This window comes from Tyto alba, unplaced genomic scaffold (assembly GCF_018691265.1).
Source record: "Tyto alba isolate M040663 unplaced genomic scaffold, T.alba_DEE_v4.0 Super-Scaffold_22, whole genome shotgun sequence".
Classification (NCBI taxonomy): Eukaryota; Metazoa; Chordata; class Aves; order Strigiformes; family Tytonidae; genus Tyto; species Tyto alba.
Window position 1 is genome coordinate 14,376,479 of NW_024881296.1, and position 26,505 is coordinate 14,402,983.

At 41.4% G+C, this 26,505-nt stretch overlaps 1 protein-coding gene across 1 annotated transcript in view; it reads left to right on the forward strand.

Moving 5' to 3' along the window:
- The first annotated feature begins 20,790 nt into the window (after positions 1-20,790).
- Positions 20,791-26,505, forward strand: part of RPS6KA2 (ribosomal protein S6 kinase A2) — a 302,187-nt gene continuing 296,472 nt past the window's right edge. The window contains exons 1-2 of the mRNA XM_042795988.1: positions 20,791-21,039; positions 24,137-24,181. Coding sequence (XP_042651922.1) covers positions 20,977-21,039; positions 24,137-24,181 — 108 coding nt within the window. The 5' untranslated portion in view covers positions 20,791-20,976. The remainder of the gene's footprint in view (positions 21,040-24,136; positions 24,182-26,505) is intronic.

Consider the following 26,505-nt stretch of genomic DNA (forward strand, 5'->3'; position numbering starts at 1 on the left):
GCTGGGTAACCTGCAGCAGAGTGAGGAGTGAGAATATGTGAGAGCAACAACTCTGAAGACTCCAAGGTCAGTGAAGCAGGAGGAGGAGGAGGTGCTCCAAGTGCCGGAGCAGAGATTCCCCTGCAGTCCGTGGTGAAGACCACGGTGAGGCAGGCTGTGCCCCTGCAGCCCAGGGAGGTCTGTGGTGGAACAGATACCCACCTGCAGCCCAGGGAGGACCCCACACAAGAGCAAGTAAATACCCCTGAAGGAGACTGTGACCCCGTGGGAAGCCCACACTGGAGCAGGCTCCTGGCAGGACCCGTGGGGAAATGACCCCACACTGGAGCGGGTTTGCTGGCAGGACTTGCGACCCCGTGGGGGACCCACGCTGGAGCAGTCTGCTCCTGAAGGACTGCAGCCCGTGGGAGTGACCCATGTTGGAGCAGTTTGTGAAGAACTGCAGCCCATGGGAAGGATTCACATTGGAGAAGTTCGTGGAGGACTGACTCCCATGGGAGGAACCCCACACTGGAGCAGGGCAAGAGTGTGAGGAGTCCTCCCCTGAGACGGAAGGAGTGGCGGAGACAGTGTGTGATGAACTGACTGCAACTCCCATCGCCTGCCCCCCTGTGCTGCTGCTGGGGAGGAGGTAGGGAAAATTGGGAGTGAAGTTGAGCCTGGGAAGAAGGGAGGAGTGGGGGGAGGGGGTTTTATTTCTCATTATCCTACTGTGATTTGATTGGTAATAAATTAAACTAATTTTCCCAAGTTGAGTCTGTTTTGTCCGTGACAGCAATTGGTGAGTGATCCCTCCCTGTCTTTATCTTGACCCAAAGCCTTTTGCTATATTTCCTTCTCCCCATCCCACCAGGGGGAAGCAATGGGCTGAGCCTAAACCACAACAGTACTAAATCTTTAGACTGAGTCTTAAATCCGGCTCCTTCCCATGGTGGCAAGGGGGCATGCCCAGCTGCTCTGGGGCAGCCCTTCCTAAGCCTTTTGGGTTAAACCTGTTATGGCATTCCCGGCAGGAGCCCAGGTAGTGCCGGTTAGTGTAAATGCACATTGCTGGGTCATATGGCACACTCACAGTCTTCCAGTTACCCAGGAGAGGTTTCTGCTGCTACAGACGGCCTCTGGAGAAGATACACAAGTTTTGTAGCAAAGATGAGAACCCAGGGTTTCTCCCCGCTTTAAGCAATTACTGCCAGTTTTCTTCACACCTTCACAAGGAGAGACTTGGCGGAGGCCCTGTGCAAAACAGCCCCCCAGTCTGGTGGTTTGGATGCTCAGTGGGGAAGAAGACGTCTTTGTCCCTGTTTTACCCTGCCAAGGGGAGAGCACAGGGGACCTCCTCTCCTGTGGCCGGGACCACTACTTCACCTGCCAGTGGATCCTGCACACAAACAGCACCGGCACTCTCAGCTCTGTGTTAGACACGATGGCTGTTATCTTTTGTGAGCAATGTCATCCCGTTGGTGTAAGTGATGTGGGCTCTTAGGAGGCTGCCCCAAGGACTGGTAGGTGAAGGAGTAACCTGACCAGGCAGGAGTGCATTGGGTGCTGAACTCCTCCTCCTCCTCACCCACATGGACCACCCTCAGCAGCACATCTCCGAGTGCCTGGGGAACATCAGAACAGAATGGTGAGGGTGCGTACCTCGCAGGACTAAGGTGCCAGGTGAACCAGAGTTTCCCAGGATCAGATTTTATGATTTGCATGCCCAAATCCCCCCCGAATCTCACAAGAAGCACACAGGCTTTTTTGCATTCATCTCTTAAAATTTGATAAGCTGTGTTTCTGCGGATTTCACCTTCTCCAGCTGAATTCTGCTGGAAACCATCAGTGATCAGTGGTGGAAATTTTAATGACAAGCACCTTGTTTTATAAGCCACCGAGAGCCAAATGAAGCCAGTTCCATAATCCTGAAATATAAATAATGTATTTTTTAATACAGAGTCTGAAGTCCCTTCAGGCTTGCAAATCAGCCAGTTAATAACTTTTTGTTTTAGACATTACAGAACACTGTAATAATCTGATGTCATTTTGAACACGTTGATTAAATATTCAGTTTACAAGATAAATGGAGACTCATTACAGTCAATCAGGGAGGAATTACATGAATTTAAATTGCAGGTATTTATAACAGTTTCTCAAAAGAATATTTTACTATTTTGAAAGAAAAAGCTGCTTTGTTGTTATTATCTAAAAGTTCCCCCTTCTTTATAATGAACTAATGAGATCTTTTTCTAATGTTTTATGGTAATCCAACAGCACTACGTCACTGTGGGTCATTGTGAAATTAGACAGTGAGTGTGACAAATATATCTTATACTGGCAATTTCTTAGCAATCTATTTTAAGTTTTTGCATTTGTGATGACTAGAATGAGGGAAAGCTTTACTTTAGATAATGTGATAGAAACTGATTCAGCAGTCAGTGACTTCCAGTACTCTGGCCAGAAAAAAAAAAAAAAAAAAAGAAAGAAAGAAAAAAAAAAAAACGCAATAAGAAGTAATACTTGATATGCTTAGTTTGTCATGTTTGCTTAACTTGGAAATTTTGGGGATTTTTCCAGTAATTTAGAGCTCAGTGACTTAGGTAATAAAAAGCACACTTAGTTAAATACACAGAAATCCAATTTTTTATGATTGCAATTTTTAATTATTTCAATTCCACCCATCTCTGAGTTTTGTCTTTTTTACAAGATTGCCTAAGGTGTAATAAGGCTGCCAAAGCCAATTACCACTATTGGGGTAATACTAATACATTGTAGCAGAGGAACTGGAATAAAATTATTTCCATTTAGCCAAGGATTTCAGAGTGAAATATTAAGTAGATTTAGAGAAAGAAAACCAGGCTGAGTTTGCTTTTCAGAAACTCGCTTAACATTTTTTTTCCCTGAAATTCTTCACAGTACAGGGGCCCAATGCTATTGGCTCCAGCTATAGCACAAGGGGCTCCTATTACTTTAGGGTAAAGTTTTATTATAGGTTGAACAAATCACAGTTGGACTCTGCTAATCAATAACCTCTGCATAATAAATGACTTACAGTAAAGCTCCTGTTTTAACTCCCTGCTTTCAGTAACAGCACGTTTCTCTTCTAGGTTATTTGACATTATCCATATTTAGGCTGAGAGGTTGTGTTTTGTTCTTACTCTTTGTGATAATAAAATCTACATGAGCATTCCCTGAAATGTCACTGTCAACTTCAGTTTCATTAAGAGACGTTAGCATTCCAAGACAACTGGAATTTGTATTCAAGTAATAGAGCAGAAAGGTTTGCAGAGAAAAGCATGCTGATTTAAGTAGTTTTGCTTTAGAAAGTAGTCGCATTTCCATAGGAAGAAGGAATCAGTTTTGTCTTCATTTTCTTTATTCTACACAGAGAATTAAATATAAAGACTCCAAGATAGTGAGCCTGCCTGGATACAGCCTGACTACGCCAGACAATTTACTACAAAATTTTATTCTGGACTTTGTGTATTTACCGGAATTAACTACCATGTGTCCTGCTTTCAGAAGCATTTCAGGGTAGTTTACAAAATAGAGAAAATTGTGCAGTTGGTGTCATTTATATGAGACAATAAGCAGTTCCAGATTCTGCTAGTTGTGATTTTTGGGGGAACATTCTACTTTTGAGAAATACTTTCCAGTTTGTCAGGTGAAAAGTGAGATTTGGTCAGAAGAGGAGACCATCAAACCAACTGACATGCCAACCGTGCCCAGGCTGGACAGTCAATTCAGTCCAGTGCTCATCCAGAACATTTCTGAATCCTGGCTGCTCACATTGTGATCATTGGCTACTTTTTCATTTCTGCCTTGGAGGAATGACTTCCCAAGCCAACCATTTTCTGCAAATCAGCATTTCCTAGACTTCGGCAACCACTAGAAAGCATTCCTAATGCAGCCAAGATATTTGCACTTCTAGGAGTATCACAGTGCAGAACTGTGCTTTATTCTGTAGCTGGATCAAAGCATCCGCATTTCAGACAATTCAGTTCTAAAATTTCAGGACTACTTGTACTTCTAATCTGAACTTCTGCCCTGTGTGCAATAGCCTTCTTATTTTGGCTTGTACAGAAGAGGGGAAGAAACCGAAGGAGCAAGTGACTTGCTGCAGCTTACACAGAGAAGTAAAACCAGCCATGACCAGAAACTCGTTTGGCACTCGGTCTATTAGGCAAAATTAGATTTGCAGCATTAGTTGCTCTGTTTTGTTGCATAGTATTGTAAGGGATTTGACAGAAGGTTGGTTTATTTGACAGAGAGCTGAGTTATAAATAATAATGTTTTGTTCCTACAGGTGCTGGTTTACAAATAAAATGACTGCAGGAGAAATAGAGCTGAAAATAAAGTGCCACATATGTAAGTTCAAGATGTACTAATTTATAACATTAAGGAAAGTCAGCATGCATTTTGAAACACTTCTAAGAAGACTTTAATTTCCTCCAGACAATGTGCGTTGCCCATGTGGAGATGAATTTTCGCTGTCCTTGAAAACCTTGTAAACTGGAGCTGGTGGAAAGCCGTGCTCTCAGTCATGCCAGAGAGTGTGTTTCTATGAAGTCCCCACCAACTAAGAACACTGGCCCCTCAGAAAACTTTCCTGAACTTCACAAAGGGTGCTGTCCTGCGGGAGACACTGCTGCAAATTCCTGTTCTGCTTGATTTGGGTTATTCAGGATTGAAAAGCTTTCCTTCTTAACAAGCAGAATAAGCTCTTGTATCAGCCTCTCCCAAAAACTGAGATCCTACCCAGACACTGCAAAGCCTGATACACCTGTGGGCCTTTTTCCCTAGAGCTTTGCAAGAGATTTGAGGTTTTCTTTGAAATAAACTCTGCACCTTGAGAGCTGCTGTGAGGCAGGAGAGTGCTTTGCAACTGGGAGGGATGGGTCAGAAAGTGCTGGTCTTCCTGGTGGATATTTTACTTCTGATTCCAGGTCTTTGAGTGTGAGGTTTGAAAACAGGTAGGAGATTCAAAGGGGTTAATCTAGTCAATTAGATCCAGAGAGAAAGAAGTAAACAAGCTGAAGAACTTTTTAATAGCTACTTGGTAATTTTGTGAAATAAGCATGAACGTGATGAAAAAGCTGGGCCAAACCTGAAGTGGTTACTTGACTCCACTGGTGATCTATGGTGGAGTTTGTTTTGATCAGGAACAGATTTCTCTGGCTGGAACTAAGCAGAGCAGGAGCCAAAGGAGGAAAATTGTCTCTGTTAAAACTATTTGGAGGGCACTGTCTGAGAAGTCTAGTAATTAGATATATATCTAAGTCAGGGCAGCTGTTTGCCTGGTTTTTTTTTTCTGCCACATGACTTTTAGCTACTTGGTCATGTTATATTGCAAGATAATACAGTCACAGAAATGGTTTAAATTGCTTTATGTAAGAAAGTTCTAGTCAACCATGTCACAGTAATGTCTCAAGACAAATTTCAGCAAAATTTCTAAAAATGTTTTGCAAATGAGTTAGGATGTCATAAACAATGTTTGTCTGGTTTTAGTGCTACTGAGATATCATAGCTATTCAGGATAATCTTTGCCTCTCCAGTGGTAACAGGCAGGTGATTAAGACATTGTTTGAAAATAATGTCTCATATGCTACTCAACAAAGATAATATTTTATTTCAGCAGGCTATTGTGAGGCTTTATTATTGCTTATAATGAGGTTGGTGATATTAGAGTGGAAATTGTACCAGTAATTACTCAAGTCAGAGTATCCTGACAGGAGAAAATAACATTTTCCAAACCCCAATTAACTGAGCTGAACGAAGACTCAGAGATACATACAGAACTTATTATTGGTGACCTATAGATATGATAGGTGTATAATTATTTTGAGAACATTTAAGCCAGTGGTTACTTTAGCCATTTAATCAGTGAAAACATGTTTAGGAAAACTTTTAGAAGAAGCAGTAAAAGAAATTATTTAAAACACTGTGTTTAAATGTGAGGTGGGAAACTAGAGGTTTGGAAAACAGCAAATTCTAAGATAAACCTACTTTTTACAAACAATTTAAAAGCTGAAATTATGAAAATTCACTATTAAAGTAGCTACAACAAATGTAACTTTTTTCCACAATACACAGGTCAGCCATCATTATGGTGTTAAAATCAGAGGATAAATTAGAGATACTTAATAACCGCATGTATATCAACTTTATTGAACAAGGTGCCTATGAACACGTATCTGAATATTATGCATTGCAGAATTGTTGTGGAAACCACTGCAAAATAACATTCACATATAATTAACTGTAGGTCAATTGTCAAAGTAGCAATCATAAAGGAGGAAATGGAAGAAGAGATAGAAAGAGGCATACCCAGAGCAAAGTAGGTTTGAGACTTCTGTGGCTGTGGGCAATATTGAACTCTTTTTAATTCTCATTTTTGAATATTTTCCATCCACTTATATCCCCCCAAAAAATCCCCCAAAACCATCCCAAATCAAAATAAATAAAAAACCAAACCAACAAACAAAAAACCCCCAAATAATAAAAAAACCACCCAAACAAAAAACCAAGCCAAACCAAAAAAAAACAACAAAACCAAACCCGTTCAAATATTTTTAAGAAACACTGGGGAAATGAGACAAAATCAATTTCTGAAAAACGGGTTGTGCCCTTATTTGGAAAAGGGAAAGGGCTAGATTTCACTCTCTATTGTATCTATGCAATTACAGCTGAAGAAAATCTGTCCAGTAATTTTCTAATTGGGTTTATGCCATCTTCAGAGTAATTATGGTTCCTCTGATACTGTCTTCTCCTATAGGTTTATGGGCTAGACATGATACATGTAGCAGATATTAGTTGCTAGCATGAAGTATTTGTCAGTACAATTCCAGATTTGGTTTTACAGAAGTGCATGAAAACACTTAAAGGTTATTTGTTTGACCAGATCTGTTCAGCTGCAAAGCTGCAATTCTTTGTTCACTACAGAAGACTGGTTTACTAGAGACCTTTGACTTCTCTTTCTCCACTTTTAAATGTGAGGAGTCAGTCTAGCTCAGATGGTCCAGGCTGTACAGGTGACCCCTGAAGTCACTTGTATTCTTCATGAGGCCATCATTTACAGGAGGTTAATCAGAAAAGCTAATGATTATCTTGGCAAAAGTGTAAGTCTTGAAACATCTCAGCAAGGACACAGGACTTCCTACTTTTTCAATGGTTGGCACAGAATATCAGGTACAACAGGAAGGAAGTAGAACATAGGTTTCTGATTGAATTAGTAATGCTTCTTTTTCAAGTCAAAATTTAATTATCAGAAAAGATCCTTAAGACCATATGAATCTGTACCTAAATGGATTTCTGGAAGTAATGTTTCATCCATCAGAACAGTCCCTCCAGCACATACGTAAGTCTCTATGCTTATTTTAAAAACTTCTAGAATGTAGAAAAACATTTTAGTATTTTTTTTTCTGTAATGATATAAGATAATTATACTAATATATTGCAGCCTTTCATGGAATCTATGCAAGATATAGACTTATTTACATAGAAAAAAATATTTATAAGTAGCTTTCTGATTGCGGTAATGTTAGGGTCTGTATGAAGTCAAGCAAATCATTAAAATTAACTGCATTTGCCTTGCTGTATTTCTGGCTGACACTGAAAATGCTAAAGCGTCTCATGAAGGAATTTCTGACCCTCAATTTCAAGTCCTATTTGTAGTGTCCTCAGATTGGTCATTAAACTTAAAATCTTTTGAGGATCACTAAGCATCATTTTCTTTTGTTGTATCTTAAAGCTACCAGGAAAGGGCTAGGAAAGGTTGTACGTATGTAAAACCAACTCAAATCCTAAGAACATTGACACTGATTTCAGCTTGGACAAAGATGACTTCAACAGCAGTTTCACTCAATTGGCATTGAACAGTGGGTTTAAGAGTCCTTTAATGGACAGAAATTCCTGCTTACCTTCTGTGCAGTTAACCTTGTTTTGCAACCTAGTTGCAGGATGCTCTGATCTCATGATCTTACTTGGTCTTAAAGCTCATTTTCAAGGCCAAGATAGAATCTAATCCTACATTTATCATAAAGTAATATCATGTGATAGTGCTGCCTGAAGACTACTTAAGAAAGTTAAACAAAGGCTTAAATTAGGACAAGTTTGGTAGGAAGTCTGAGGATGTGCGAGAGAAAACAATACCTCTGATGCAGAGAAGTGGAAAAATACTTCATTTAATGCTGAGTGAAAGCATAAGATCCCAATGACTTTGAAAAGTAAAATTACCCTTATAAAGATGGGTATAAGGAAGTGATATGTAAAAAAGCAACACAAATACTAAGAAATTCTCTATAAAGTGGCAATTTGTTCTAGTTAAGGGACTAAACACTCACTCAGGATGTAGGGATCCTTCCTTTAGCTCCCTTTTTAGCCCAAGAGGTTCCACATTTCCCACCACTCATGAGAGTCCCTCACCTGGCAGAACAGCCTGGTTTGGATTGCACCAGCTGTTTGTATTGTTGTTTCCCTTTGCACAAGATCAACAGTCTTTGCTGATGGGACTGGGTCTCATGACTCCTATCCATCTGCTGAAAGTCTGAGACACTAAATACAGTCATGAATTGCCTCTTCTCTACTTCTCAGTGAATTTTCAGATGTTTTATGAAAGTCTAGGCAGCTTTTTCAGCAAGACTGAGGTGTTCTTCCACCCAAGGAATAATAATTAAGGACAGTCACCAGGGTGTGGTGAATAGGAAGTGTGGGTAAAAGGGTCTTCAGGGCAAAGAGACGCCAGCAGATTTGCAGTGCTGAAAAGGAAAGGCAAATCCTGAAATGCACTTATTTTTGTTTGCTTCCTAGAAGACATTTTCATATAAAAGAATGAGACATGGGGTAAAGAAGTGCTGGGAGTAAGCATTGTAGATACAGTAAGAGATACATGTCAACTAATCTGGAAAATCATTATTTCATACCTTTATTTCATTATTTTGTTATAGATGGGCATTATTTTTCTGTCTTCCTGTGCTTTTTTGGGATTTTAAATCTTATAAGGGATGTCATTCTGCAATGCAAATAATTTAAAATCTAGTTCCCCTTCACTGAACTTGATAATTGCCTCCAGAAAACTTAAAAATGCTTTATAGTTGGAAGAATGAAAAGACACTCAGCGCATCTCAGTGAAAATCTTCACAGTAATAGGCTCTAAGGCCTTGGAATTGTGCCCTTGTTACAGGAGATATTAGACAGCCCATGCCTGGCAGCCACTTGGGAAGCCCAAAGGTCAGAAGCTCAGCATGTACAGCCTGTAGGGGTAGAAAATAGGAGCTCACGCTGGTCAGAGGCTGTATACAAAAAGAATCGGTGCAGCCTGCTGCTGAAGAAGGCCAAGGGGATATTCCCTGTGGAAAAGTGTTGATTGAACGTGGATTTCCCGTGATAAGGTACACAGGGCTTCTGTCAGCTTTATAAAGGCCCTAAAGCCCTTGCCAGTGGCATTCATATGGATGGTCCAGGTTAGCTGAATGGCTGAACATTTAGGGTTAATTCCCAACTTTAGCCTCAACAAATCATTCTGTGGAGTCAATTAAACCCTAGAGACCCAGCTAGGTGTAATGAAGCTAGAGTAGGGAAATCCTAGACCTTTGAACAAATGAACATGAGTGTGGATAAGTTAAATGAAGTTGAGGAATGAGGGAGAAACTATCCCTTGCCTTTTGTTTTATTGCTTATTGAGGCTAGGTGGAAACACTGTGACTTTCATCAAACTGTTCCATATTTGAATTGACTGAGAGCCTGTGCAATCCAGCTAAACTTGAACTTTTTGTTTTTATTCTTTCTGCTATGACCTTGGTTTTACACAAGCTTGCTAAAGCTTGAAAAGCAAATTACAGGTCTAGTGGGTAACAGCAGCTCAGAGCCTGCAACATACCCTGTGTGTCTGAATGGCTCTAATGAAGCCAAGGGAGCTTTGTTTTGAAGTCTAGAAGCATGACTGCTCTTGCAGAATTCTGCTCTTTGCAAGGAAAACCACGCTTCATTTGCACAAAGCTAAGGCCTTTGGTTTACCTCTGGTCACCATCACCCTGCATTCTCTGGTTGAGTACTGCTATGGAAGTGCTACAACTCTGGTCTAATTTTTGTCTCTTTTTGTTAAACCTTTGGCCAGCTGATCATCAGGCTTATTTGGTCACCTGTGCCTAAGGCCTTGAAATTTTCTTGGAAGGAGCCTTAGAAGTCATTTATTATAATAAATTCTGCTATTCTTGCAAAAGACTTGTGTTTCTTTTCAAATACAAGTAAGCCTTTATCGATCAGTATTCATATAGCAACTTTGGCAAGCTTTTGCTTTTCATGCTTTGCTTCACAAATTGTGCTTTGAATTTTTTTTTTTTTTTGAGAAATACAAAAGCAAGCTAGTGACATATAATGGTTCTTGAAGCAGAATATGGAAATCATAATTTATAAGGAGACATCAAACGTAAGTCAAATATAAAAATCTACTGCAGTCTTAATTTTATTTACAGTCCAGAAAATCAGATGAATGTTGGAACAAATTTATTAATCTATGCTTGTTCAAGAGCTTTTCAAACTCTATAGATAGTAAATGGATGATAAAAGAAAACCCAGGAAATCAGTAACTCAGAACATCAGGTTGTTTACTAGCTGGAATTCATTCTCTTATAACCTCTTTCTGTGAATAATTATTGTTAGCAACAAAACACCACTATAAATTACTATTCCTATAATTTAACACTCATCTGAATTAAAGCAGCAGTAAGCTAGTGCACATCTGACTAACAGCCCCACGGGCCAGATTTGAGACTACATGTGTGCCTGCACACTGTGTTTCTTCCCCTCCAAATGCTCTCTGCCCTTGCTCACGGGGAGGACATGCATCTGACCCGTAGCAAGTGGGACCATGAGAAGACAAGCAGTGCTGATCCAGCAGGGGAGCAACTACTCCAACCTTCTCAAGAAACTCTGTTCCTGGAAAACTCCAGCACAGAAAATGCTCCCAACACCACGAATACTTTCCTTTCCCTCTGGAGCCCAGGAGCAGGTGGCTCTCATCCAGGTCGTCCTCACCCAGGTGGCCCTTGCTACACTAATGAGGAGCTATAAATTGGTGCAGAGAGAGTGTCCAGGGTGTTTCTCTGGTTGTGGTTTCCTTTGTGTGTGGTGACAGTGCTCCGGGGCAACAACATGGCCTGTGTGGTGTGTTTTGGGGTATGCCATCGCTGTGGGTTCCTGGAGCTGCTGTACTGACGTGTCTTGACCTGTGGAGGTGGGAACATGGCTTTGAGCAGTCCCATGTCCTTATTGCTTCTCAAGCTGGGGAAGAAAGGCACTAGGAGGTAGGAAGGTATGTGCTACCAGTCTGTCTTATTCATCTTGAGTAAGTGGTGAATTGTGTGGAAAATGTGTGCTCTGTGTGAGCAGGCTTGCTGCTTCTGTCTGGGTCGTCTAGCTGACACGCTGCAGGAAAGGAGGCTGGCTGGGTGTGTGACACGACTGGCTCCTGGGGGCACTTCTGTCCCGGCACCATGTGTTCCTGTCCTGCCAGTAGTTAGGAAATCTGGTTTGGGCATGTAACTGCTTAGTGATATTGCCATGGAAAACACTTCCTTGACCTGTAATGTCTATTTTGGAAAGAGTTGCTGTATTACAGCTGGTGTCTCTCTGCTCGTGGGCAGTGCAAGCAATAAAGGGGTTGGTCCCTTGGGCAGTGTGGTTTTAAATTGTCAACCAAGTTTTTGTGGTTTTTGGCTTGTGTTTTTGTTTTTTTTGTTTTTTTTTTTTTTTTCTTTTTCTCTAAAATGAAATATGAAATGTGAGTTATGTGGGGGTGGTATACAGCTGTGCTGCATAGCCTGGCTTTCTGTTCACTCTCACAGCATGACAAAATTATTACTCTGTTCTATGGCTTTCTGTCCCTAGCAATAACCACTGCTCTTGCCTTTGCTAATAGTGATGGCAGTGATGAATGGGGAATTCTTCCTGGAATTGCACAGTTAACATATACAGGTTAGGCTGCAACCTAAAATGCTTTCAATCATCACCCATAATATACCTCATTTCTTGAGTTCAAGTAATTAAGGCTGTACCTCAGTCATCTCATATACTTGTCTGTAAAAATAAGGAGCTACTGTGGTATTAATTTGGAAGAAGTAATCAAAATACAGCATGTGGAGTGTTAAAAAAAAAAAAAAAAAAAAGGAAAAAAGCAAGCTACAAAAACTGTTACTTCTGTTCTCTGTGTTTGAAATTCAAAACACTGAAGAAATGCACTTTTTTTTTTTTCCAGAATTAGATACATAACACCTGCAATGCTTAGTAATTTTAGACAAATACTAACTGGTTGGAAGGGAAAAAAATCGTACTGCATATTCATTTTTGTGTTAGAAATTCTTGATTTCCTATTTATTTTGTGTGTATGCTTTCTGCAGTCTTTACTGATTTGAATGTCATGTGTTCTGCTTGAGATGTAATAATTCCCTTTGTAACTAAGGAGACTTGGTGTTGCAAAGCTTCTGTAATAGAGGATTGGTGCTGTTTACTTTGAATAGACTTTATTAGTTTCCTTACTGTAGGTTAGGTCCCTCAGAGAGGAATTCATGAAGCTGAAGTATGTTACAATGACTTCAGTAGGTCCTGCATTTGCTTCTGTTATGAGTGGGTGAGACCATCATTTACTGAATGAAAACTAAGCACCATATACAAGCTTCCAAAGTAAATTGAGAAGGACACCCTCCAATGTCCTGGTCCTTTCCTCCGCTCAAGGGAGCGGGTTCCTCAACTCTGATAAAGCCAGAAGGTTTCTGCATGAACTTTTTTGACTGGGTGGGTTTTTTGTTTCTCCAACTGTTCCTGAAAATATCATTGCAGTTGCTGAAAAGCTGCTCTGTCTGTTAAAGGTTGGATGAGTTTCTTCTGTCTGAGTACACATACTAAAAGAAAAGTGGGAAGTTAGCAACTATGACATGCTCTATTTGAATTCCATTTAGAAAGTCCTTTTCCTTGACGCTTTGTTACTTTCCCTAATGTTGATTGAAAAATGGATCTCCTTTTAGGAACACTATAATCTACAGTTATTTTATCTTGATGTGTTTAAGAAGAGCGTATCTTTAGCAGGATCTAAATGAAAGTGGGCCCTGAAGTGAACTGATACCTTTGTCCTCAGTCACCTAAAGTGTGTGTGTGTCACAGTCACTGGATAAATTACTGTGTGGATTTCTATGACTCGGTGTGTAATCTTCTGTCACATGAGTGTTACCTTTCTTGATTTATGCCTGAGAATTATTTCTTGCAGTGTCCTGATATTTATCTATAAATTTCTAGGCAATCTTAATTTCCAGGCCATCTTACCTTCTCTGCTATCAATGTTTCCTAGACTACCTCAATTTTCTTTCTGTAATGTAAGTTTAGCCATCAATTCATTATGGTTTTGTGTTTTTTTTTTTTTTTTTAATTTTCAAAGTTTATAGGGAAAACTTGGTTCCTGAGCATCCCGTCACCAAAAAAATGTTGCTCTACATCTGAAATAACTTCATTATGTAATTAGGTTGTTGGTTTGCTTGTACTTTCAAATGTAACTACTGACAGAACGTGACCTGTGCAAAAATAGTCTCTTCTGTCAGTGAAGGCTAACAAAGACCTAAATTCATTTCTTGGGCTCAATTCCCTATGTGTATGCTGGAGTAGGACGGATGGTTTTATCCTGTTTCAGTGCAGCCACATCCACACTGCCAAGAGGCAAACTTGTTACCTTATCTTGTTGGTGTTTCTGCCTAAAACTGATCTTCACTTCCTTCTGCGTGGTCCAATTGAGGTAGCGAAGCTGTTCCTGCTTTCAGTAAGGAAGAGTTTAAGCAGTTGGAAGGGGTAAGTTGCAACTACCGTATCTCTCCCTTGTGCTCTGTGGGCCTTGCAATGTGCCCCACTGCTATGGCATTGAGGGGAGAAGCCTGAGGTTTCCCTTGGTCCTAGGGGAGGTAAGGAGGTGGTGGTGGTCTCTAGACGCAGTGAGTGTGGAAGGCAGGGTGTGTGAAAGGAGCCCCTGGCTCAAATGTTCTCCCACCACCACCTGAATGGCATTATTGCTGCCAAATCAGTCTTCCTGACCCCAAATTGAGGGCAGCACAACTGTCCTTTTCCCTTCCCATCCCCTTATTTTGGGTGCAGTAAATGTTCAAGCTGTGTTGCAGCTGCTGAGAAGCCTTGATCCAGCCTGACCTGAACTGCTGTGTTCAGGTCTCCTACCTCTTATGGAAGTGGCTGCATGCAGCAAGCAAACAGAAGCCTCTTTGCTCAGCCAAGGTGCCACTGCTGCAGTAGTAACTGAGCAGAGATTGGAGTGTGTCCTTGGTGTCTCTACCCCACTGCACTGTGAGCTGCTCCTTGAAGTGTTATACAATGTGTTTTGGGGAGAACATTGTCTTTTCTGTGCTTGTGAGATGACAACATGAAGTCACAAAATCTGCTGTAGGTTTGTGCAGCAGGAAAGCTTTCACTACAGCTAATTTTTATTAAATGTGTTTAACTGGTATGTTATGTGTATGTGTAATGGGCATCTCGGCTCTGCAAGTGGTTAATGTCTCACATGTCAAGGAGGCTAATGAGCTTTGGATGTTGAGCAAACTGGCAGCAAATCAACTCAGACTTTCCAGCTGTGCAGACCCGCCAGTGCAAGTGTGATGCAGATATCTGAACTGCTTGTGGAGAAACCAGTCACCACCTGATTTAGTGTAGGTGGCACCTGAGTGGAGTGTACAGCTGAGACAGGCCTTGGCTGGTGCCATGTGATGTCACTTGGTGCTGCTTTGTCTTCTGCAGGGGCTCACAAGCCCCTGGGTGCACAGACTGTGAAGCCAGACCCAACGCCAAACCTCAGCTGACCCTGATGGCACCGTGTAGGAAGTCTGGGGCTCCTGCTGGGCTAGCCAGTTAGCCCGACTGGGGATGTCAGCTAAGCCATGTCTTAGGCCATAAGAGGTTGCTCTACTCCAGATATTTGACCTAGGTTTTCAGTTTTTTCAAGGTAATTCTTCCAGTATTTAATTCTTCAGTAATACTGATTAACATAGGATGTGTCAAGTACTTGCAGCCTTACTCCAGATAATTAACAAGAATTAAGGTGAAAAGTGTTCCTTTTTCTACAGCTCCTGGCAGCCTTCATACCTGTTCTGCAGTGGCACCAGGTTGGTTGGCAATGCCAGTCTGTTGCACCCTTTAAGCTGAAGGAGCCTGATTACCATTGTTGCTCTCTAGGAATTGATTTTAATATTCAGTCTAGACCTTCTCATTAAATACTGATGGGGAAACCAGAGCATTGCAAAAGGTAAGAACTAAGCTGACCTTCTCTGGCATTGAGCATTTTGGATTTCAGGAGACACATGTGACTTCAATTTGAAAATGTTAATCTGAGCTTCACAGGGGACAGATATGCACTGCCTTGATACTGAATGCCTTATTTCATCTGCTACTGCTTCCTTTTGTTTCTCAGGTATGACCAGACATGTGCTTCACAACTACATAGTAAATTGGTTTTGCAGCACTAGGGTCACTTCTTATATTGGAGTAAGCAATGTTTCCCCTGTGCTTTGCACACTTAGCAACGTGTAGGTGTTTCGTACTTCTCTCAATGTTCTGCACAAGTGATGGTGAACATCCAAGTGCTAAACTTGAAATTAATGCTGAGGCACTGAACCAAGACAGCTTCTGCTGAGGAAATGCAGTCATCTTGTTTTAGTAATGAGCTTAAAGCATTTCAACATCTGTTCTCACAGAAAAAAAGTAGTGTGGGGGATTTTGTTTGTTTGCTTGCTTTCAGTCAGGAAGAGTAGCTTTTGATAACTTCGGTATAAAACCAAAAAAGCATAGGCAACTGAGACTTGTCTCCATCAAAAACTGATGCATGGTTCCTATGCAGTTTAAAACCTGTCCTACTTTTACTAGTTTACTTTTAGCGTTTGACACTTACCCATCCACTACAGATTTAATCCGTCTAATACAGACTTGACTGCACAGATGATGGGAAACTAGTCATGTACAACATCATTCTATACTTGAGATGGTGTAGTGACAGATTAAGGCTGACATGGGACAATGGTTCTGCTTTCTACTTCCTTACCAGAAGGCTGTATTTTATAGTAAACTAGAGAGGCTGTTGATGGATCCACATGTGATAGGTAGTGGGCTGTGTGAATCTTAACATGATTGCTGGGATGTGCTCAAGAAGTTTCCACTTGCTGTTGAGATTCTGCCTGTGCATGATCTGTGTATGTGTTGCCTTCTGCCACTGTGCACTGACAGCAGTGCTGCCTTCATCACAGGGGCTGACCAGTCCTTTAGCTGAAAAGTCTCAGTCAGCAGATGTTGTTTTTCTACAGTTTATGCCAACCATTTACTGTCAACTAATGTATTTTGAAGTGTTCTTTAAGTGTGCCTTGGTCTTTCTGTGTTTCTTCCAAATGTGCCTGTATGTTGGAGAGGACAATATGTGTGCATATTCCATAGGTACTGACATCCTACAGAATAAGGAAGCTGAAAGTTGACTGCTTGCTTGAAATCTGTATGTGCTGCGGGGCAGAGTTCTTCCTGCCCCAGGACATCCATTCTATTTGGTTGCAGTATGTAGCAGGAATCATTAGGGAGGACCAAAACCTCTTTTTTTTTTTTGTGCCTCAGGAGACTGAAGTAAACTGCTGGAAATGTTGCTAATGTTCTGCTCTTATTTTGTTCATCTCCTTTGGGCAACCTTTGGGGAAACTTCAGCACACACTTCATTGTGTGGTCTGATTGCTTTGAAGATTAAGGGATGATCAGTGGTTGGACCCCTTGCAGTTGAGCATTTAAGGTGTTCCAGGAGCCCTTTGGCAGCCAAAATTGGTGTCAGACAGGTGATGCACTCAAATGGCTGCGTGTTCTCTAGGGAGTGTTACTTCTTTGCCCCTAGTATTCTTTCTTTCCCCTTCCCCGGCTGCTTCTACAATGCTGTTGACACTTAAGAGACCTGATCTTTTTCCAGTGCTGGCACCTGAGGTAACTCATTCCATAAGAAAATTATTCCCTGTAGTTGTTGTCTGCCTGGTAGGTACTGAATATGAAGTTTGATTTGCTGGCATGATGCTGCTGCTGAATAGAGAGTGATGTGTCAGGCTTGACCCAAAAAACTATGTGCAGGAAAGGAGGCTTCACTTGGGTGAAGACTTGATTGAAATTTTAAAAAGGAAAAAGAATAAACAGAAGTTAGGCAGATGACTTTGGTGTGGCCAGTTTAATAATCGGTGATATTTACATCGTGACAAGCAGTAAGAGGCATTTAAATGCAGAGGAGGGGACCTTGGGGATGCTCTTGAAGAGGATTTTTTTTGCTGGCTTCTATGTCAGTAGTACATGTTTTGACAAAGTTCTAGGTACAGATATCCTGACAGAAAAGGTTATCTAGCTCAAGCTTTGAAGATGTGCGTGTGTGCAGATTAAATGCATGAGTTTTGGCATGAAGTGATTATATTAAACCTAACACAGAAGTCATGAATTTAGACATGTGAGCTACTGACAGAAATTAATATTTCCCTGTGTCTCTTCCCTTTGTGCATCAAATAAGAAATAGTACTTTTTCATGAAGCAGTGGAGGTGTAAGGTATATTAATACCATTTATAGGCAGTGCACTTAAGACATTTTCTTCTGTAACTATGTATCTCCTGCCAGTGTAGGAGTTATCATAACACAGCGGAATATTGATGTGTATAATCCTCCATTCTGCATCTGGCAGAAGCCATTAGCTAGTACTCAGGAGATGGGTAAAAATAGATTAAAAATCACCATATAAGCAGTCCAGTGCTTTGTTATGCAAGAGGAAAAAATGCTTTTATACTTTTGAAGGAAGTTGAACTAATCTTTTTGTGATTCTTGGTCTAGTTAGCATATCTGCAAATATTATTTCTGCTAAACAGTACATGTGGCTAACGAATCCTTCCTTAGAAAAAAATCCATAACTACTACTTGGTATAACTACTACTTGGTCTGACGAGATTTCTTGTGTGTCCTTGGAGACTAATCGCTCTGAACTTCTATCATGTTCCCTTGTGTGTGTTTTTGCCTCTGTTTCATGTAAGCCATTCCTCTTGACCCTTCTGTTTCTTAACTTCAATCCTATTATGGTATTTTTAGAAGAGGACTATTCCCAGTACTGTGATATTCAGTCCCTTTTCTGACCCAGTGTCTTTGTAAGTGGATCATAGGGAGATTTGGGAAGAGAAGCATGTATTTTTCTGCTACTATAATCATATTAAAGAATGTCAGTCATGGTTGTCCATTAGATGATACCATAGTGAAAATAACTGGTGACTTTTACATAGTCCTAGAAATAATTGTGTCACTACATTTTTTTTTTCAAATTCCTCTTAATTACATCAAATATTCCTATTTCTAATATGGTAGACCTTAGTTTGCAGAATACTTAAGAATCTGAAGTTGTTGACATCAAGATTTTCCTCACAAATAAAGATTCTAGCAGAATACTTAAATTGTTAAGAAGAAAATCTGTATCCTTATTAATAGTCCCTCTTCTTGCAAAATCTCTAGTCAAAAATAATTCCAGACAGTTCAGTGGCATTACTGAGTAAATGCAGCAAAATAAAGGGAAAGAAATGACTGAAAACCACATTAGTTAAATTCTATTTTTAGCCAAGATTGAAAAATTCTGGTTTTATTTAGGTAGGGATAAAGGATGGTGTACAGAATGCATGCTTTGATTAGTCCAATAAACTTAAACACTTGATTTAGGTCCAATTCATATCTTGGTGCTGAAAGAGTGCAGTGAGTCTACTGTGGGATGCATGCATTATGCTTGTACTGGAAGCATATAGGCTAAAGCAGAAAAAACCTCATCACTTGGTTTTTTTCTTTGTTTCTACCTTATGCATGTTTAGACTGACCAAACAGATCTGGAAGTATGCTGGGCTTTTTTGATATACCAGTTTTGTAACAGATTAATACTTAATTCTGGAGGCATGCATTTACATGATCCCTTAAGTGAAGTTCTTGGAAAAGATGTAAAAACATATGCATGCAGGTCTAGTATTTTGAACTTGACTGCAAATGCAATGATCTGGAACTTATTACCTTGATTTGCCTCCCCTAGGACTACCTGGGCATGTCCTGCTTCCCCAGATCCCTGCCATTACAGCTGCTCTGCTACTGCTCCAAGCCTGGGGCATCCAAGCTCCGTGTCCCGAAGGCTAAAATGCAAGCCTGTAAATTGGAGCTAGACAGGGTTTTTTAAAAATCAAGAGGACACGTGTACAATCTTCATCTATCTTCTCTGGAAACGTGTGTCCTATTTGTTAGATGAATATAGCTGGGTTTTGTAATGCAAATGTTGTTTGTGCTCTGAGTTTGTTGCACCTGATCTTGGCTCTGGCCTCACAGCTGTTGGTGCTACAAGGCTGTTCAGGAGAGCCTGTATGTCATGTCACAGGTAATAAGGATGTCTGCCTTCTGCCTGTTGCTGGGGAAGGACTGGGGGCAGAACACAAGAGCCAGGGAATGTGTAACAGCCAGATAATGTAGCTTCTGATTCCAGGTACATGTCTGTTACGTGATTGACATGACTCCCACTACACTTTTTCTTTGAGCTGTGAGTAAAGCCAATAATCTAGATATTTAATTGCTCAATCTGCAAAGCAGATGAAGCTGCATAATTGGTGTTACAAGTTAGTTCAGTGTTGGCACAGATGTCAAGGAAAGTGTTCATATTCCACCACAGAAGTAAAAGACTGAGTTCTTGCAGCAGTATCTGAGCACACAGCTCTATTTGAGGTCTGATTTTTTTTTTTCCTTTTTTTTTTTTTTTTTTTTCCCCTGTTACTATGGTCAGTGAATTTGACTCTTTCACAACCCTGTTTGACATTTAGACTTACAGGGCAGATTGTTCATGTTTAATTTGAGGGAGCTGAAATGGGACTGGAGGAGGAATAGTGCTTGAATGTTCCTTTGTAAACTGGCAGAAGAGTTTTTGTTTTTCACAAAAACTTGCTCTGAATTTATACAGCACTGCTGCTATGGAAATAAACTGTGGCTTTTTGAGCATGGAACAGAAGAAAAATGCACTTTGCACACTGTGTATTTATTCTGAAATGGCTTTTTGAAGAACAGTGATTTACCTAGCGGTAATGCCTTTCAGAACGTGGTAATAAAGTTGCCTCAGCGAGGTAATATGCATATGTTAACCTCAGTTTGAGGAGAACCCCAGCAGAACCCAAATCAACATCTGCAAAAATCATGGTCTCTGTGGCGGGGAATCAGGTGCAGTGTGTCATGCCTGTTAGAGTAAGGTTGTTACAGGCTGTGAGAGTTAAAGGAGAAGGAAAAGGCATCAGGACAGGCTTCATAGTAAAGTAATAAAACAAATAAGATAATTATTTTAAAGACTGGAATAGTATCGGGCTTGGTAAACTTTACATATTCTTCTGTCAGCTGCACTCCCTACCCACGGTGCCAACCCTTCGAATAGCGGGGGGGGGGGGTGGAATTGCCGGTTTAGTATTTGCATCTCCCCCGGGCTGCCCGGTGGCGCTGCGGGAGGGACGGACGGACGGACGGACAGACGGGGGGGGGGGCGTGGGGTGGGATGCGGGGGGGGCGGCGCTGCCGTTGCCATGGCAGCGCTCGCCGCCGCCGCCGGGTCCTCGGGCTCAACTTTCCCCCCCCCCCCCGCGCTTCGAAGCGGGCGCGGAGCGGCGGGAGGCGGCGGCGTGGGGGCCCTGCCCGGCCCTGCGCGGGCTGCGGAGCGGCCGCCGTTGCCTTGCCCTGCCTCCGCGCCTGCGGAGCGGCCGCGCCCCGCCCGCGGGCTCCCCCGGGGCGCGGCGGGCAGGCGGGGAGCCATATTGCCGAGCCAGCGGCGGGAGGGTCCCGGCCCGGGCTGCTCCGGGGGTCCCGCCGCCTGACAGACACCGCCCCCCTCCCTCCGCCCCCGCGCTCCCCTCGGCGGCCGCCGCGCTCCCCTGCCGCTCGATCCCGGCTTCTGGCAGGCGTCGCCCAGCATGCCGATCGCCCACTTACTGGAGCTATGGAAAGGGATAGAGGTGGAGCCCATGGAGACGGAGGTGAGCGGCGGCGGGGGGGGGGGGGGTGCTGCCGCCCCCCCCCCCCCGCTTTCCCGCTGGGGGAACCACCTCGGTGCTGCCCCAAACCTGGTGAATTGTGTGTGTGTGTGTGTGATGAGGGTCCCTCGCTACGGAGAATGGGGAGGGCGGCGAGGCTGGGAAACCTGTTGCCCCATGCCCGCAGTGGCTTGGGGGGGGGGGGGGGGGGTGTCAGTGGGGGCTCCCGCCCCGCGTTTGGGCCGAGCTCCGGGGGTGTGGGACGGCTGCAAGGGAAGGAGCGTGTAAACCAGCTGCGAAGCAGGCTGAGCAGGACTTAGGCTCTCGTTTAAACACGGAGCGTGTGGCGTCTAGTTTGAGGCCGGGGTAGGTCCGTGGTTCTCACTCCTGCTTTGATTTCGGAGCTACCTTTTGCGTTTGTTTTAGCATCAGCACAAAATTAAAGTCGTACCCTTGTCCATTACTTCCAAGCACAAGCCTGTGCTTTCCGGAGCCCACTGGAAGTGCAATGCTGTGATGACGAGCTGGATGCTGCGTGATACACGCTCACGATTTGCTTTGTAGGGTTTTCGTTACCTGCAATTGAAGGTTGTCTTGTGTCAAGAAAGGTGACACCTGTCTGCGGACTCCTGAAGGTTTCTGAGGCTCTTGAGTAATGAGATAGAAACCGAGTGTTTCTGGTCAACGGCTCCCAGTGCAGAATAGGTATTTTGTAACAGGTGATACAGATCTGTGAAACTTGTGAGGTGTGGAGGTTTTGTGTTTATTTTGTAGCACTTCAGAGTGATGTAACAGGGTTTTGGGGGAGAGGGACAGAGGGGACTAACTTAGCTACCCAGGTTACAGGGAACACAAAACACGCTGCTCAAAAGAGGACTTGCTGAACTGTGGAAAAGGCTTCATACAGGGTGTTAGTTCAGGTATTTAAACAATGAGGCAGAAGTGATACTATAATTTATTATAGCAACATAGCTCCTTCTGGGTCCCTAGGTTAAGAACGAGTTTGGGGGGCTTGCAGAGCTTTATATCATGTAATTCACTTTTGAGTGCTGCCACTTGCTCCACTTTGTGTGATGGAAGGGATTGGGGTGGTAGCAAACAGGTTGTATCTGGAAAGGGGAGTACTCTTCCTCATTTTAACAAGTCAGCTGACACCTTTTAAGTTGCTTTCCCAGTGAGAAGACTTGTGTAACTGTACTTACAGATAAATGCTTTCTGCTGAACATCATAGAAACTACACTTTTCTTTGTGCATGGCCCCCCAGCCCCCCCAAGTCTTCCTTTCAATTGACCACAGTTTCAAACTGCATGTACATACCTGTTCTCTTCTTTTTTGATTCCCTTCCTCCTAAAACCTGTTTTGTGCCTTTGTGTGCAGAGTGTATTTCTTTCTGCCCCAGACAGAAAACACTTCAGTCATTGCTCAGATTGCTTTTTCTGCCATCAACTTCTTGGAAAAACTTCCCTAGATCATTGTGGGTAAGCTCCTGTGCTAAGCCCCAATGCCCATTGCTTGGGACAGTAGCTTTCTATTGCCACCTCTTTTGTTGGTAGGGGACAATTTAGACCTTTCTTACAGAAGAAACTGTGGGTTTCCTTACCAAATGTGACTGAGCCATCACAATGCTAGTTAATCAGATGTCTGGTTTTGTGCTTTATCTTGTGTTTCTCCTTTTTTTTATTTCCTGCTTTAAAGAATATTGTACCTATGAGCTACACTGCCCTATCACTCTTGCTGAGGTTTCACTTACAAAAAGTTTACAGAAGGTTAAGGAATTACAGCCATAAACTTTTACGGTTTAGGTGAGAGCAACAGATAAAGCACCATTTATTGGCTCTATTTGTTGCTATCCCTAAACACATTCAAGCCTAATCCTTTTAAATCGTGCTGTAGATAGAATTCCTAAAGTACTGTTTGCTCAAGTGTAGTTAAGATACACAGAAATTAATCTTGTCTTTTGTGGGCTATTGTTCATGAAGACCAGTCTTGCAACAGTAATGACATGTACTCTTTAGTGAGCTGAGCGCAGCTTAAACACCAGTGATGGGACTGATTCAAGGGAGCTGTTGTGGGCTCTGAATCTGTGTGGGATAAAATGTTTTCATGATTGTCTGCAAGTTGTTCTTTTTCACAGAAGCTTTTCACAGTTAGTAGACAAGGAGGGAGACAGTTTCATTCTTTTATGCATATGGACCTTTTTCTCTTCCATTTCCTTAATGATAAAAAAACCTTTTAAAAATAGAGGTATTTATGAGTGCCTATGCATGACTCAGGTGAATGACTTGCAGATATTAAAGACAGCATTTATAGTAAATCAATTGCTTGATGAGGAAGAGTGCATCGAGGGCATGTTCTGTGTTATGTTTGTATAAAGGAAAATGGGAGCAAAACCCTGCTCCTTTCATTTGTAGACTCAGGAGGTCATTAATTGTGTCTGACAAGTAAGCAAGAAAATTGGGGTATTTGCTGGGTCTAGAATTTCTTTGTGGGTAGGCAGTTATCGATCTCCCTGAAGCTGGATGGATGGGGTAGTGAATTACAGCCTTGGGAATATTTTCCTGAGGAAGGCCTGTGATGAAGCTTTATGAAATCTTTCTGCCTATTTTCTAAAGGGTTCCTCACTTAATAGATTTCACCCGAGCACACATTAAATGACAATAATTAAATGTGAATTGAATCTTTAGAAAATGTGGTCCTATGTATACATATATTATCTCTTCTCAGAAAGAAATATTATTCCAGTTCCCTAACTTATTTATGAATAATCTTGTTTAGTTCTTCATTCATTCTTGTGAAATTTGACAAACGTGGTTTTGACTATTCATCAGCAATTTTAATAGTACCAGCATGCTCTTGCTTTCTCCTGTATCTCTTGGCATTTTATATGTTTTGGAGAAAGCACGTTCTCAAGGATTCAAAAGTTAATTTACCTGTGCTAGGTGTGAAGAAATGAACATACTTGCTACAGTAGTATAAATTTAGAGTCAGTTAGCTGACTAAAGTGACTGTATTTTGTGCTAGAACTTGTCTTATAATTGTGTCTTTCTCAATAACATGTTTACAAGACTTTTTTCCTCTTTTTCTACTCTCTGTTAACTAGCCTGTGGTGGAAGATGCTGCCCTGGATGAAGAAACCATAAAAGAGGTAAATACATTTATTCATGGATCACACAAATATTAGGGAATTGTTATATTATAATCTTCTGCCTTCATGGGAGCAAAATGTCTGTAATACTTCACAGGCTTCTAGCCCTGAAGATGCAAAACCAATCTACGTTTTGGTCTCTTATTACAAGGTCAAGTAAAAAAAAAAAATAGATTAGTTCAACTAGAAATTAGAGAATTTGATTTTAGAGATGATATCCTTGTGATAGTTTTCCAAGAAATAACACAACTTCGTGAGGTATATGGATTTCCTGCAGAGAAGATTTTTATAACGACCTCAAAAGAAGTAGTTGTCATCATAACAATGCTTGCGAATTGTGCCTGATGAATTAACCCCAAATACTATCGAACTAAATTCATTCCTGTTTGTCTACTGGGCTGGCTCTTCATCCAAATCAAGGCTGAGCTAACTGTTTCCTTCAAGTTAATCTATTGTTTGTGTTGTTAGAGCATTGTACTATTGTGATAATTTAAACAAACAAACAAAAAGACCCAAAAAACAACAAAAAACCCACACACACCAAAAAACCCCCCAAAACACAAAGACCACCTCCAAATCTACAAAAAAGAGAAGTCTTGCCTCAAAGTGTTTAAATGTCAAGTAGAAGAGATAGGTGATACAAAGCAGGTGAGAACAAAAGAATATTCACTATTTTATCTAAATAGACACCTTTTGAACACGCTAAGCTTCCTAGTATCTCTTAGAATTTAAAATTTCAAACTTTCCTTTGTGATGTTTGGTTTTCAGTGCAAGGGTATGTTTTTCTTGTTTTCTGCTATGTTAAAGGAATAGATTTTTAAAGTAATATTTTTAACCTCTCTAAAGGTAGAAAGGAGGAAGAAGTCTTAGTTTGGAGCTAAGTGACATGGATGCAACTTCCAAATGTAACTTTTTCTCTCTTTTTTTCATTTTTTAAAAAAGACAGCACTAAATTACTCTTCAGAAAGCTTGGGGTTGAAATTAAGTGCAGCTAACTGGGCTTATTACATCATCTTCAGTAATATCCTCAAAGATAAAATTTCTGGTTTGTGGGTTTGGGTTTAAGGAGGGCTTTTATTTTTTTGAAGATAGCCTTCATTTCCTAAATTTAAATCAAGTTAATTTTCATTAGGGATGCATCTTATAATTCTTAAATTCTAAATCTAGCAGAAAAAAAATGCATGTAATGACTACTTACAGAAACCTCAGTCCTCTGTTCTCTTATTTTCTGATATGTTTACTGCTGTAAGTATTACAATTTGCAATTTGATATCTGTAATTTTGTTCATGTCTACTCCTGGCTCAGCAAGGCAGTTGCAGTGTCTGTATGCCAACTGGGAGGATGTGCTTCTGTCTGCTTGAAAAACGTACTACACTTGTGCATTATAAAACCTGTACACAGCAACCACTGACAAATTACTGACAGTGAAACATCACAGTCCAATATAGAAGTACACTCACTCTTCAGTTAAATTTCTTTCATGTGCCTTCATTACACAGTACTACAGAAAAATACAGTAAAAAAAACCCTGTGGATGTTTTTTCACCCTTACTCTGCTTCTGTCGTTATTTCAGCCCTTTATTGGCTTAGGCTGTAAACCTGTTCTATTTCTCCAGAGCTTGCATCTTACTATAATGGTACTGCAGGAGAGAACAGTCTACTGTTCTGGTGACTTTCTTGCCAACAGCTGTACATTTTTTTCAGGAAACATTACAGTGTGACTTAAGGGGTGAATTTAAATCAGGTAATGAAATTGCATTTACTCAAAGGATCTTTTTGTAAACTACCTGCTTTAGGCTATGTTGGCCTCCTGCTGTTTCTGCTGTCCTGTGTATAGTACAGACAAATGAGATGGTGGTAAAATGCATTATGAAAACTGCAAGTCTTGTTTTTTTCTGAGATCTGACCTTGCTGTTAATGGACAAGTTCTTTAAATGACTTTGGGGAATAAATTAATGGGATTGTTGGATACAGCAAGTGTTTCTAAGGTACATCTTTGTCCTAGAGCAGTATGTGTTCCCTCTGCTCTAGAATTGTGTTGCCTAGATTACTTGGGTTTGCTATCCTCAGAGTGTTCCCTTGCAAAGCTGTGGACCATGTTTGTCACGGCCACAAAGGCAAGCGTGTTAGCTGATAGGAATTTCCTTGGGACAACTTCAAACTCCTCTAACAGTCCTTGCTTAGACTTGTGGAATGCAGTTTTTCTGTAAAGTGATTCTTTTTGGCAAACTGGCCTTTTTTTTTTTTTTTTTTTTTTTTGGATAGAGAATAAACTTGACCACCTGTGATCATTAGAGGCCCCAACCTACTTAAACAAGGATGA